Below are 13,054 nucleotides of genomic sequence, written 5' to 3' on the forward strand. Positions count from 1 at the left end.
GCTCGGGAACCTCAGGCTGGTGGCGTGACTGGTGTGAACAGCTGTCCCTCAGGCCGCCTCCAGGAGCCAGTGTGCGGGACGGCTGTAGGGGGAGGGCCAGATAGGTGCAGGGGTGCACGGAAGGAGGACCTCCAGGCCCACACACGCCACCCTCTAGGAGCGGAATTTCCTGTCCCCCTCCTCCCACCCGGGCCGTCCCCGCGTGGGAAGCGCGCCTCGGACCCTTTAAGGCTCCATCTCTCTGCCCTCCCCCGCCCGGGACAGGCCGGGACACCCGGGACCTGACATTTGGCATCTCCCAACGTGGGAGCTAAAAATAGCCGCGGGGGGGGTTACTCCAGGCCATTGCTCCCCAGCCACCCCGCGCGCCACCTCGCGCGCGCTGCGTCGGGCCGCCAGACTTGTCTCCCGGCCCAGCCTACCTGCCGCATCCCCTCCTCCCGGACCCCGCGGTCCCAACCCGCGGCGCAGGGCACCCAAGTCGCCTCTTCGGCCCCAACCCCGGCTGCGGGGCGGAGTCTCCGCACGCGGCGGGGCGGGGCCGCTGTGTCCTGGGACCCAGTCTCCAAACTTGCCCGCGGGAGGCGGGCGGGAACCCGCGGGGCGTGTCCCGTCGGGCACGTCGGGGAGGCGTGGTCTCGCCGGCCCCACCCGCTCCCCGGTGCCAAATTCTGAACACAAGGCTTAGGGAGGGGCGTGGCCTTCTGGGGTGTGCGGGCTCCTGGCCAATGGGTGCTGCGAAGGGCGTGGCCCGCGGGGGCTGCGGGGGCTCTTCGGGTCTCTCCCCCCAGCCCCTATGCGCCAGATCCCGGGGAGCCCTGCCGCTCTCTGCATCCTTGGCTGGCGGCAGCGGGTCCCGCCAGGCTCGCCCTCCGCGCGGTCGCTCCGGGACGCCCGTCGCCCCGCGCCCTCGGCCCGCCAGGCCGGGACCGCCGACCCCCAGTCGCCTTCCCGTTAACTGCTGCTCCTGCGCCTCCGGTTCTTGAGACAAGATGCCGTCGGGTTTCCAACAGATCGGCTCCGAAGTAGGGTTCAGCATGAGGGGGCGGGACGGGGGCACAGGGCCCTCTTTCTCGGGCTGGGGTCGCCTTTGGGGTCAGCTAGGGGGCGGTCCCTGCGCAGGCGCAGGGGGGAGGGTGGGGGTGGGGGTGGGGGCCTGGCTATTTATACCCCTGCGGGGCAACCCGTGACTGTCGGATTCCAGTCCTTCCAAGAGGCTGAGTGGGTCTCGGGGACAGTTCGGGGACACGGGCCACCACTGGATTTCCCGAGTCCAGGGTTCGCTCCCTTCTCCAGTACGAGGCGCGCTGCGCCGGGATCGGGGACACCCTGCCCTCGATCCAGCTTGAGAAAGCAGATCCAGGCGAGCCGTGCCCTCCTGGAGCTGTCCGTCTGTCCCGGCTCTCTCGGGAAGTTTTTCGAGGACCGGAGGCTCTCCGTGGGCCCCCACCCCCACCCCTGGCCGTCCTCCAGGACGCTGAACTTTCCCTCAGCCCCACGGTTGGTGGAGGGGCTGAGGGGAGTGTCAGCCCCCCCCCCTCCCCCAGCTCAGGTTTCCGCTTAGAGACACTCCGTACCGCCAGCGAGCGGCCACCACCGCCACCGCCCCTCACACCACCTTCCCGCCCCCATCCCCTGGGCCTGGCTCCCCCAGGCAGAAGCCGGGCACGGCCCCCTGCCCTTCGTCGGAGCCTGGAGGGGGAAGGGAGGCCGGGGCGGGGACAGAGAAGGCCACCCCAAGGGCCATATGCGGGGAGGAATGACCCCGATGTCCTTTTTGGAATTGTCTTTTGTTGAGCCTGTTGGGCGCCTCCGGGAGCCCGCTGAGGGAGCCCCCAGAGGGGGAGAGGAAAGAGGGCAGAGGCGGGTGATAAGGCCCACTTCTCTTTATCAACCCAGCAGTGTCCGGAATACTGTTAACACTTGACTTTGACTTTCTGACTTTTACTGACAGGTAGCCAAAGCAGGCAACATCACCCCTACCCGCCCCCCTCCCCCAACCCAGTGGAAACCTAGGCTCAGAGTGGGGAAGGGACTCATCCAAGGTCACCCAAATTCCAACTCAAGTCTTAAGGCCAAGCCTGTCCCAAGGTCACAGAGGAATGGTGAGGCCCGAGGTCCTCAAACATTTCTCAGCTTGCTGGACCCAAAGACCCAGTTTTGGTGTTTTTCTTTTTCATGGCTGATCACTGTTGGGTTCTTCCCAGTACTGTTTACACTGAGATCTTTGCTCTATTCCTAATATGGCCCAGCTTCCCTCGCCCAACATGTTGGATAGAACCCAGCATCTTAAAGCTCCGGCTGGGCCCGGGCCCCTGGAGGAAAGAAAGGAAGCATGATTCTGTGTGACATGCCTCGTCTCTTCTTCTGCCTACCCAGGACGGGGAGCCCCCACGGCAGCGAGTAACTGGGACCCTGGTCCTCGCCGTGTTCTCTGCTGTGCTTGGCTCCCTCCAGTTTGGCTATAACATTGGGGTCATCAATGCCCCGCAGAAGGTGAGGGGTCTGTGGCTGGCACGGTGTGGACTGTCTAAACAAGGAGGGCAGGGGACAGCAAGGGACAGCAGAGGGAGACGCCTCTGCAGGCACTCACTCTTACGCTGTCCCCCCAGGTGATTGAACAGAGCTACAATGAGACGTGGCTGGGGAGGCAGGGGCCGGAGGGACCCAGCTCCATCCCACCAGGCACCCTCACCACCCTCTGGGCTCTGTCCGTGGCCATCTTTTCTGTGGGCGGCATGATCTCCTCTTTCCTCATTGGTGTCGTCTCTCAGTGGCTGGGAAGGTATGGGCCTGGAGGGCAGGGGTGAGGGACAGGACCAGGGGTCACAGCATGGCACCCTAACTTCCAGCCCCACTCTTTGCCCGCCAGGAAGAGGGCCATGCTGGTCAACAACATCCTGGCGGTGCTGGGGGGCACCCTCATGGGCCTGGCCAATGCTGCTGCGTCCTACGAGATGCTCATTCTTGGACGGTTCCTCATCGGCGCCTACTCAGGTACCGACGGGCGCCATGGCCCTGCCCAGTGCCCTGCTATCTTGTCCGTTCACCATCGCTGAACCTGCAGGAGGGAGTGGCCAGCTGCCCTCAGCCCTCTCTTCTCCCCTCTGCCCAGGGCTCACGTCGGGGCTGGTGCCCATGTACGTGGGGGAGATCGCCCCCACTCACTTGCGGGGCGCCTTGGGGACGCTCAACCAACTGGCCATCGTCATTGGCATTCTGATCGCCCAGGTGACCGGGCCAGGCCTTATGAGTGGCTAGGCGGGGGGGCGGGGGGCTGGGTGGGGCTCCGGGCTGAATGGCCTGTCCCGTTTCCCACCCTCGTTCCTCAGGTGCTGGGCTTGGACTCCATGCTGGGCACGGCCACCCTGTGGCCACTACTGCTGGGCATCACGGTGCTGCCTGCCCTCCTGCAGCTGGTCCTACTGCCCCTGTGCCCGGAAAGCCCCCGCTACCTCTACATCAGCCGGAACCTGGAGGGGCCGGCCAGAAAGAGTGAGCCTGTGCCCCACCTTGCTCGGCCGCCCTCCCAGGCCCCCCCCCCCAGGTCCCCCTCCCTGCCCTCCCCGCCCCCCTCCCCGCCCGCCCTCCCTCTCAGGCCCCACCCTCCTCGCCCCCAGGCCTGAAGCGCCTCACGGGCTGGGCTGACGTGTCTGGAGCGCTGGCTGAGCTGAAGGAGGAGAAGCGGAAGCTGGAGCGTGAGCGGCCGCTGTCCCTGCTCCAGCTCCTGGGCAGCCGCACCCACCGGCAGCCCCTGGCCATCGCTGTCGTGCTGCAGCTGAGTCAGCAGCTCTCGGGCATCAACGCTGTACGCGAGCCGCGGCCTCCGGGAAGGGCAGGGGTCGGGGCCCGGCCCAAGAGGAGGGGAGAAGAAGGGCGCAGGCTCCCTGCGTTCAAACTCGGGTCGGTCGGGCTTGGTGTGGCCCCCAGGGGGGAGAGGGGCACCCCTGCCATCCCCTTCTCTTCTCCCCCGCTCCTAGGTGTTCTACTATTCAACCAGCATCTTCGAGACAGCAGGGGTAGGACGACCAGCCTACGCCACCATAGGGGCCGGCGTGGTCAACACGGTCTTCACCTTGGTCTCGGTAGCTGCGGGCGCCCACCATCGCCTTCGTGTCCCCCACTAGCCCCCACCCGCCCAGTCCCTCCCACTCCTGTGCCCGGAGGCCCCCTGCCAAGCCGCGACTCTTCCTCGCAGGTGTTCTTGGTAGAGCGCGCGGGGCGTCGGACCCTCCACCTCCTGGGCCTGGCGGGGATGTGTGGCTGTGCCATCTTGATGACCATAGCTTTGCTGCTGCTGGTGAGGCCTGGGGAGGGGGAGGGAGCCAGCGGCCCAGCCCGAGGGCACCGCCCCGAGGAGCTCTGGGGCCAGCCTCGGGCCAGGACCATGGTCCGCGTTCCCCTATGTTCCTGCACCTCTTCCTGCTCTGGGAGGAAGCTCGGGCAGCACCCTGGCAGCCAGGGAGGAGAGCCACTGTCTAGTTTTGGGAACAACAATTCCTAAGGACCCAGTTTGAGAACCAAGAGAGAACCAACTAGCTTTTCTTCTTTTTTTTTGTTGTTTTGTTTTTTGTTTTTTGAGAGAGAGAGGGAGAGAGAGCGCAAGCAGGGGAAGGGCAGAGCGAGAGGGAGAGAGAGAATCCCCAGCAGGTTCCACGCTGTCTGTGCAGAGCCCAGTGCGGGCTCGAACCCACAGAACCATGAGATCACGACCTGGGTCGAAATCAAGAGTCAGACGCTTAACGGACTGAGCCACTCAGGCGCCCGGAGAAGCGACCACCTTGATAGCTGAGAACGTAGAACATTCTCTCTGCCCTGAATGGAGTAGCGGTTGGGCAGCCAGCTGGATGTCAGTGGTCAGAAATGCTCCAAGACCTGTTCTAACTTAGGGTGGCAGGCTCTTCCGTGAGCCGCTGGGAGGGGTAGAGGTCAGTTCTCTGCACTGAGAGCAAAGGAAGATCCAGAAAGACGGGACCTGAATTCCTTCCTCTCCTTGCCCGTCCCCCAGGAGCGGGTTCCAGCCATGAGCTACGTCTCCATCGTGGCCATCTTTGGCTTTGTGGCGTTCTTTGAGATTGGCCCTGGGCCCATCCCCTGGTTCATCGTGGCTGAGCTGTTCAGCCAGGGCCCCCGCCCGGCGGCCATGGCCGTGGCTGGTTTCTCCAACTGGACGTGCAACTTCATCATCGGCATGGGTTTCCAGTACATAGCGGTAGGTGCCCTGCCCCCGTCCCACCTCCTACCCGGTAGGCCAGGGTGGGGCAGGTCCCCGCCAGCCCCCTTGCTTCCTCCAGCCCCCCACCCCCATCCCCGGCCCCAGGGTCGCTCTGGTGGACCACGTGGGCCCTGAAGACCACCTGCTCCACTAGAGTCGAAGGAGACAAGGGAGCTGAAGGAGTAAGGACAGAAGGGCCTCCGAGCTGTGGCGTAACCGCAGAGTAACGCGCCTAGCTTCACGTCCACACTGCAGGTGGCTGGGGATCCAAGCTGAGCGGAAACGCTCTGGCCCTCACCGTGGTAAAGACGGCGAAAAATTCCGAGAGAGGCTGGGGAACGGAGAATCCTTTCCTCCCTCCATTCTCATTCCTGGTTGTTCCCCCTGCCCCCACGAAGGAACCACCTGCTGTGTGTGTAGCACCCCCCGCCCCCCCCCCGCCCTCCCCTCCGTCAACACCTCTTCCTCCGCCTGTCCAGGAGGCGATGGGTCCATACGTCTTCCTCCTGTTCGCGGTTCTTCTGCTCTGCTTTTTCACCTTCACCTTCCTAAGAGTGCCTGAGACCCGAGGCCGGACATTTGACCAGATCTCTGCCGACTTCCGCCGGACGCCCTCTCTCTTAGAGCAGGAGGTGAAGCCCAGCACGGAACTGGAGTACTTGGGGCCGGACGATGAGAATGACTGAGGGGCCTGGCAGGGGCGGGAGGGCCGTGCTCTCGCCCACCCCCACCCCCACCCAGACCCCCTCCTCACCTGTGCACTTTAACCCTCTCTTCCCTGTTACTTCCAGGGCGGAGGAGCCCCTGCAGCCTGGGGGGGTCGGGAAGCTGGAGGGAAGGGCGGTCTTGGCAACGCCTCATTCCCCTCGTGTGACTCGTGGATTATTGATGTGGTGTGATTAGGCTGTGGCCGTCAGGGTGGGCCGTTCTCCCGTCTCGCCCCCTCCTTCCTCCGTGGCCCACCCCACCCACCCCCCACCCTCAGTTCCGGAAGACGTGGCTCCCTTGCTAGAGAAGGGGGGCTGCAGGGAGGGGAGGCCCGGGGACCGTTTCGTGGGCAGACCGAAGCGGAGAGGACCGGAGCCGTGGCCCCTGCCACCTCGGACTCGCCCTCCTCCTCTGGCACTTTGCTCTGAGTTCTTGCCTCATAGACTCTGGGCCAAGCGGGTCCGGTTTCGACCCCTCCCAGAGGACGCCCCCTCCCAGGGCCTACGCTCCCCTCTCCTGGCAGGCTCAGCCCTCTGGGCCCAACCTTCTGGGGCAAGAAGGGAGCACGGGCCAACGCGCGGGGAGAGGGGGCCCTGCTCTGGTCTCTTCTCCCGTCCCGAAGGGTGTTGTACCCACAAGCTTTTGACCAACTAAGGGAAAGAAAGAGGAATTTGAAAGGCGGCCTGTAAACAGGGGGTGGGAGGAGCCTTTCGATATTTTTGTATAGGTCTGGAAAAGGGGCAGGGAGAAGGAACCGAAGGTCTGTCGTACGACGTGTATATAGGAGATGCAGACATAAAGTCGCCGTACGAGACGCGCGTCCTGTCGTGGGGGTGCCCAAGGACCGGCTGGACAGCGCGCACAGCTCCCCTTCCCCCCGCTGTCTCTCTCACCCTGCCTTAGCTCAAGGCCAAAGAATCCTCCATAGGCAGTCACTCCGCCCCCACTTGTTTCTAGTCATGGTTTTAAGAAACACAAAACACACGCCCGACACGGGGACTGAACCCATGGCCCTGAGATCAAGAGTCACAGGCTCTACACCGAGCCTGCTGGGCGCCCCCAGTCACTGCTCTTATCGACGGCGAATGAGCAGGAAGTTGGAGCCGAAAGTGCCAGAGCTGCTCTCAGGACTTTCCAGACCGTTCATCCTGCAGGAGAGACACCAGCCCCAGGTTACAGATGGGAAAGGGACTCTCACGGGCCAGAGACGCCAGGAGGAGGGCTTAAGGCCTGGCCCTGCCTCCCCTTCCACGGGGCCTTAGCAGTGATTCTCCACAGAAAAGAGGCAGAGACAAGACCACAGAAAAGCCTGTTTTCGTTTTTACTGGAGGCTCAGGTGGTACATGACGGTTCATAAAATGGCTTCAGAGGGACGGGCTGGAAGGGAGACGAAAAATAAACTGGGTGGGAAAGAAAACAACCAGGAGGAGGGAAGGGCCGGCTGGTTCCTTCTCAGCCTGATTCAGGGGAGGGCGGTGGGGCCTCTGAACAAGAAGGCTGGGTCCCTTCCCTCCACCCACGGTGGCAGGGAGAGAAAGCAAAAGGCGGTTGTTTGGGCCCTCCTGAGTCTCAAGGAAAAGGGGAAAGCCGCTGTTTCGATGTCAGGAACTGGGGGGAGGGGGCAGGGGGTGCTGGGGGGGGGGGTTACAGAGCAGTTGGAAAAACTGGCAGATAACCTGAGAGAGAGAAACGGATAAATCGTGAGTGGGGACTCCTCAGGCACAGCGCCCCACCGCCCGGCGCCGGGGCCGCCGCTCACCAGATGATAGCTCTACGTGTCCTTCGAGTTGGGGTCACTCCAGTATGGTGGTGGGGGGCTCCCCACTGTTGACGGGGGCTGAGGTCTAGAGAGAACAGGGGCGGTCAGCCCCCGACCCCAGCCTTCGCGCACGCACCCTTTTCCTTTCCGCTCCTCCCCAGCTCGCACCCACGAGCGGCCGCGGTGGCTCCAAGCAGCGCGAGAGAGGGGGCTGCGGGGGCTTGGGGGGGGGGGGGGCACCTGGGCTGCGCGGCCTGGAGGATGGGGGGGCCTGCAGTCTGGGCCCTCTGGTTCAGGTGGGGGGCGGGGCTGGGTGGGGGGGAAGGGAGAGAGGGCGAGTGGGCCCCAGCCTCTCCTCTTACCTGCCCCCCACCCCCCAAGCGGCCCAGGTGCTCACCTCCGGGGCCGTGGGCTGCCTGGGTCCGGGGGGCTGCTGCCGCCGCCGCTGGAAGTAGGGCCGGTTTCGCGGGCGCTGGGGCTCGGGCCGAGACCCGTCCGCGGGGCCCTGGCTGGGCTTGGTCTCACCATCCCCACCTTCTGTGGTAGGCTGCTGGGGCGGCCTGGGGCGGAAAGGCCTGGGGAGAGGAGCAGGGGGCCGTGGGGGGAGCAGGGACCCAGTGTGCCCCACCTCCCTCCCTCCCGGGGCTCCCCCAGCAGCCTCCCCATCCGGCGCCCTCCCCCCCCAGGAGCCAGGCTTCCAACGCCCTCCCCCACCGGGCCCCTTATCAGCCATCACGGAGCTGCCAGCCCCTCACCGCCAGCTCCAGATTCTCCTAGAACTTGGCTCTTCCCCCCTTCCCGGGAGGGCCCAATGCCGGACAGCAGCAGAGGGAAGACAGCCCCAGAGAGGGACTCTCACCTTCGGTACCTAGGCCGGAATCTGGGTGGGGGGACCCGCTCGTCTCCCTGCTGTTGGTCCCCCTCCAATGGGGCTGTCTCTTTGGGCTCCACCCCATCGGTGCCCTAGGAACACACGAAGGCCTGGGGGAGCCTGGGGAACGAGGTCGCCCGGCGCCGTGCGTCGGCGGCCCTTCCCAGCCCTCCGGGGGTCTCTGTTCTCGCGGGCGCCCTTCCCGGGGTGGCAGCGGGTTCCACGTCCCCAGGCCCCCTCACCTCTATAGGCTGCTGCTGGTTGGGGGGCCGAGGGCCTCTCACAAAGCGCCGTCGATAGAAGAAGGGGGGCGGGCGCCGCCGCCTGGGCCTCTGCCCGGAGTCCTCGGCGCGCTCCCCTTCGCTGCCTGGCTCCGCCCCGCCCGACGGGGCCTCGGCCACCATGGGCGGCGGGGCGGCCGGGCGCGGCCGGGGGATGAAGCGGCGGAACCGGCGTCGGTTGGGGGCGTAGCGGCTGCCCTTGACTGGCACGCCCCCCGGCCCAGTTACGTTCGCAGCTTCGGCGCCCTGGGGAGGGGGCGGGGAGCGCGCCGTGAGACCCTGGCCCAGCCACACGCGGTCCCCAACCTCCCTCCCCGCGTCCCGCTTCCCTCCGGCTCCTGCCTCCCCCGGGGAAGGAAAGAGCGGCTCCCGGACCCTCGGGGGGCGGGGGGGGGAGGGGTGGGGGCCGGACGACAGACGCCGGCAAGTGCTGGGTGCAGGACGGAGAAGCCCGAAGGTCACCGGGTGCGGGGCAGGGATGCGGTCTGGAGGCCCCGGGCTAACGGGCCCCGTCCCCCGCCGCCGCCCGAACCTTCTCTCCCTCCACGACATCGAACTCCACCGTCTCCCCGTCGCCCACGCTGCGCAGGAACTTCCTGGGGTTGTTTCTTTTAATGGCCGTCTGGGAGGGGAAAGGCCACGGGAAGGTGAGGGCAGCGGGCCCGAGGCCTCCCTCCCCCCTCCCCCCACCCCCGCCGGGTCCGCCACCCCATTTCTCGGTCTTCAGCACCTTCCTTCCTCGTGGCCGGGCCGCAGGGTGAGCGCGGAGGCAGGCCCAGCTTAGCGGGGGAGAAGCCGCGAACTAGGGCCTCCCGGCAGCCTGTGCCCTCAGCACCGCCCCAGGGCGCACTCCCTCCTCCCTTCGCCCCGCAGGGGTTTCCGAAAGGGAGGCCAGAGACGAGAACTCAAGGCAGAACACACAGCGGAGGCGTCCGAAGTGGCAAAGTGGCTAAAACGCGCCGCGCCTCTTACCTGGGAGCTCCGGCCGCCACGGCAGCGGTTCTCAAACTGGGGCCGCATCAGCATCACCTGGAGAGCTCGTGACAACAGGTGGGCGGGCTCCTCCCCCTGACTGACTGATTCGGCACGTCTGGGGTGGGGCCCGAGAATCTGGCCGCCAGGTGATGCTGCTGCCGCGGGCCCGCACTTTGAGAACCAGCGCACCCAAGTATCGCTAGCCTGTGTCCTTTGCCTCTGAACACTGCCTAGGATTCCTTCTTGTGTCAACGCGTCCCGATGTAGGTAGTGAGCATGCCGTGACCAGAGGGCAACAAGTTGCTTCTCACAAAGACACCCTGACACAAGTGGGGCCCATGGTGGTTAACACAGGCACCTGAGGCGGGTGGAGGGGGACCATTTCCTGCGGGGCACGCTGTGCCAGGGGAAGGCAGGAGAAACGCTGTGTGCGGCTAAGGATTATGGCACAGGCCTTCCAGGAGAGGGTGGGTTCTCCCCCCCCACCCAAAGACGACCCAGCACTTACCTGGTGAACAAAGACATCCTCCTTGGTGTCATTCCTGCAGAACAGGAGGGGTTGTTAGGGGGGGTGACCTTGGTGAGACCTCCCCAGCTGCCTGTTCCTCAAAGCAGCAGGCCAGCATCCCCTGGCTTCTTGGGGGTACACAGGACGCATGGGGGGACAGGAGCTGGAAGCTCCAAAAACCTCCCTGAAAAGCCTGGGCTTTGTAAGGGCGGGAGAGGGGGTGCAAAGTCACCTTGAAGCAGCTGGGCCAGCTCTTACCTGCCGAGGACGAAACCCTCCACCCCAGGGGCACCGTAGGACCTGGCAGGACTGGGTGTAACTGTCCCTGGCCAGCACCCCCTCTGTTCCAACCCCCATCCCGGCTGGAAAATCCCCGTGTCTTCCCTCCTACAGTCAAGGAGGAAGGTGGGGTGCGGGCGGAGGAGCAGAATATGTCTGAGAAGGGGACAACGTGTCAAGAGCCTGCTCTGAACATCCCCAAGACTTTATTCTCGCCCTCAGCCCAGAGGGGAACCCCAGGCTCAGGCCCCCACTCAACACACCCAGGGACCAAGGGTGAGAAACAAGATCATCCTCGATCCTTCTCTCTGCCTGCTCGCCCGTTACCCTGGTTTAGCCTAGCATCCCACGGCGGGGAGGGGAGAACGCAAAGGTTTTCCTTCAGAACCTCCCGGGAGTCCTCAGTTTCCAGAATTAGGGAGGGATCCTTCCCTAGATCAAATGTTCTAACTTTAAAGCACTTGGATCTGTACAAAGGTCAGCCTGCTAAGAGGGAACTGGGGCCTCCCAGGAGGGCTGGGCTGGGCAGGGTGCCCGGGCTGGGGAAGGGCCCGCTGGGGGAGACCTGGCTCTGCTCACGATCAGCCACCACAGTCGCTCCCAGCAGCCCAACCGAAGAGAAGCAGCAGCAGCCGCCTCTGTCTGCGGGGGCTGGCTTCCTGCCTCGGCCCCAGCCCCCAGCCGGCACCGGCCTCCGGCCCCCGGCCCGTCAGGTGGGGGATTCAAACGAGCCAGCAGCCCTTTCTAAGGGCGGTGAGTCAGGGGACCGTGCTGGGAGCCGCCCTGCACGGGAAACGAGTGAGGACTCCAGCCCCGAGCCCCGAGGCGCAGACAGCAGGTACATGCGGCCCCAGAGGTGAAGCAAACCAAAGCACAAGGTGAGACAGACGAGCAGCGGGAGGCCCGGAGCCAGGTTGGCCAAGTTCCTAGATCATTAACTCTCTGCTGCCCTTGAAGATTCCGAGGCGGCTCCATCCCGCCCACGTTTGTGCTGTGGTTAAAGACTTTCAATCAGCGTCAGCTGGACACTGCAACCACGTGCCTCGGCAGGGGTAGAGATGGGGCTGGGAAGGTGTCCAGCCCCACAGGCCAGTCTGGAAAACACCCGTCCCCCCACCACCCCCCCACACACCCCTGGGGTTCTCAGATACCTGTTGATGAATCCATAACCGTTCCGGACGTTGAACCACTTGACGGTGCCCAGGACCTGGATCGCTGCCAGGCAGAAGCGCAGTGGGGACAAGAAGATGGGGGGAAGAGAGAGAGTTGGACTCAGTTTGGAGGCACTCCAGATCCAACCTACCTCCCCATGACCTATGAAGCGCCACTTGAAGCCACCAGTTCCGCCCAGTGGCTTCAAGGCAATCCTGACCCGGTTCCCCCAAATTGAAACGCCCGTACAGCAGGGCTCAGGCTGTCATGACCTTTCCGTCCCTACGTCCTGTTCCTCGTGAGCTACAAATCCGGGTCCTTCACCTAGAACTAGGTACTCACCAGGCCCACCAAGGCCTGCCCTAGGGGTTCCTAGCGCACCTGCTGCCCGGGCTGAGTCAACCAGGCCAAGTCTCCCGCCGCGGGGACGTGCCCCGGACCCTAGCTGGACCTACCCACCGCGCCCTTGCCGCCAGGGAGGCGCGGCAGGACTTCCCACCAGGGGAACACGCTTGGGTCAGCTGCCCCCAGCCCAGCTAGTCCTTCGAGCCTCCGGGGCCAGGCCCGCCTTCGGCTTTCTGGGTTCTGTGGGCTCCACGACACTCCTCCCCCAGCCCGTCGACACCCTCAGAGCCGCTCTGGCACGCCCCCCCCCCCTCACCCAGCACCGGCTTGTCCGCCTGACTCCGGGCCGGTGTCGCGGGGGTCCCCGAGGCTGCCGTCGCCGGGTTGCCCGGGGTGCGGGGACCCTGCGCCGAGGGGGTCCCGGCAGCGGGGCCCGAGGCGGCTCCGACCCCGCCGCCTGCCCCGCCGCCTGCTTTCTGTGGCTCCCCCGCGGGCACCGGTACCACCACCGCTACCACCCCTGCCGCCGTCGCGGGCACCGTCGCCGCGGTCGCCACCGCTGCCGCCTCCGCCTCGCTCATCCCGCCGGGTCCAGTACCGGCCCCCGCCGCCGCCGCCACCGCCTCCTCCGCCGCCGCCACCGCCCCGGCCCCTCCCCCCGGCTCGCAAACCCGTCGCCCAGCTCAGTCCTCGCGCCCTGAGCCTCGCCCGCACGCCGGCAGCGGGCCCCGGGCCGAGGCCAATCGCAGCCCGCAGCCGCGGCGCGCGCAGGCCCCGCCTGCCGCCCCCGGGCCAATCCCAGCGGAGCAGCCCCCCGCCCCGGCCCGCACGCCGGCCACGCCTCCCGGGCTTCGCAAGGAGGCCGAGACCCGGGCTGGCCACCTCGTAAGTACACCTGGGCCCCGCCCCGAGGCCGTCACGTGACCTCCCCGCCCCAGCCCATTGGCCGACGGCCCCTTTC

The 13,054-nt window shown here is 65.8% G+C and overlaps 2 protein-coding genes across 2 annotated transcripts; one reads left to right on the top strand and one right to left on the bottom strand.

The window, feature by feature from the left end:
• The first annotated feature begins 742 nt into the window (after window positions 1-742).
• Window positions 743-6,889, top strand: SLC2A4 (solute carrier family 2 member 4). Its single transcript, XM_043582903.1, has 11 exons — window positions 743-1,025; window positions 2,380-2,496; window positions 2,613-2,785; window positions 2,873-2,997; window positions 3,116-3,231; window positions 3,333-3,495; window positions 3,621-3,808; window positions 3,981-4,085; window positions 4,199-4,300; window positions 5,009-5,212; window positions 5,695-6,889. Exons 1-11 carry the CDS (start codon window positions 993-995, stop codon window positions 5,899-5,901), a joined length of 1,533 nt encoding a protein of 510 aa, XP_043438838.1. The 5' UTR covers window positions 743-992; the 3' UTR covers window positions 5,902-6,889.
• Window positions 6,890-7,230: 341 nt separating this feature from the next.
• On the bottom strand, window positions 7,231-12,704 carry YBX2 (Y-box binding protein 2). The gene is made up of 9 exons (XM_043582907.1): window positions 12,410-12,704; window positions 11,748-11,811; window positions 10,318-10,351; window positions 9,367-9,456; window positions 8,796-9,080; window positions 8,542-8,645; window positions 8,080-8,257; window positions 7,683-7,767; window positions 7,231-7,599 (listed from the first exon to the last, which is right to left on the bottom strand). Exons 1-8 carry the CDS (start codon window positions 12,672-12,674, stop codon window positions 7,717-7,719), a joined length of 1,071 nt encoding a protein of 356 aa, XP_043438842.1. The 5' UTR covers window positions 12,675-12,704; the 3' UTR covers window positions 7,231-7,599; window positions 7,683-7,716.
• Between the last annotated feature and the right edge of the window lie 350 nt (window positions 12,705-13,054).

This window comes from Prionailurus bengalensis, chromosome E1, assembly GCF_016509475.1.
Source record: "Prionailurus bengalensis isolate Pbe53 chromosome E1, Fcat_Pben_1.1_paternal_pri, whole genome shotgun sequence".
Taxonomy (NCBI): Eukaryota; Metazoa; Chordata; class Mammalia; order Carnivora; family Felidae; genus Prionailurus; species Prionailurus bengalensis.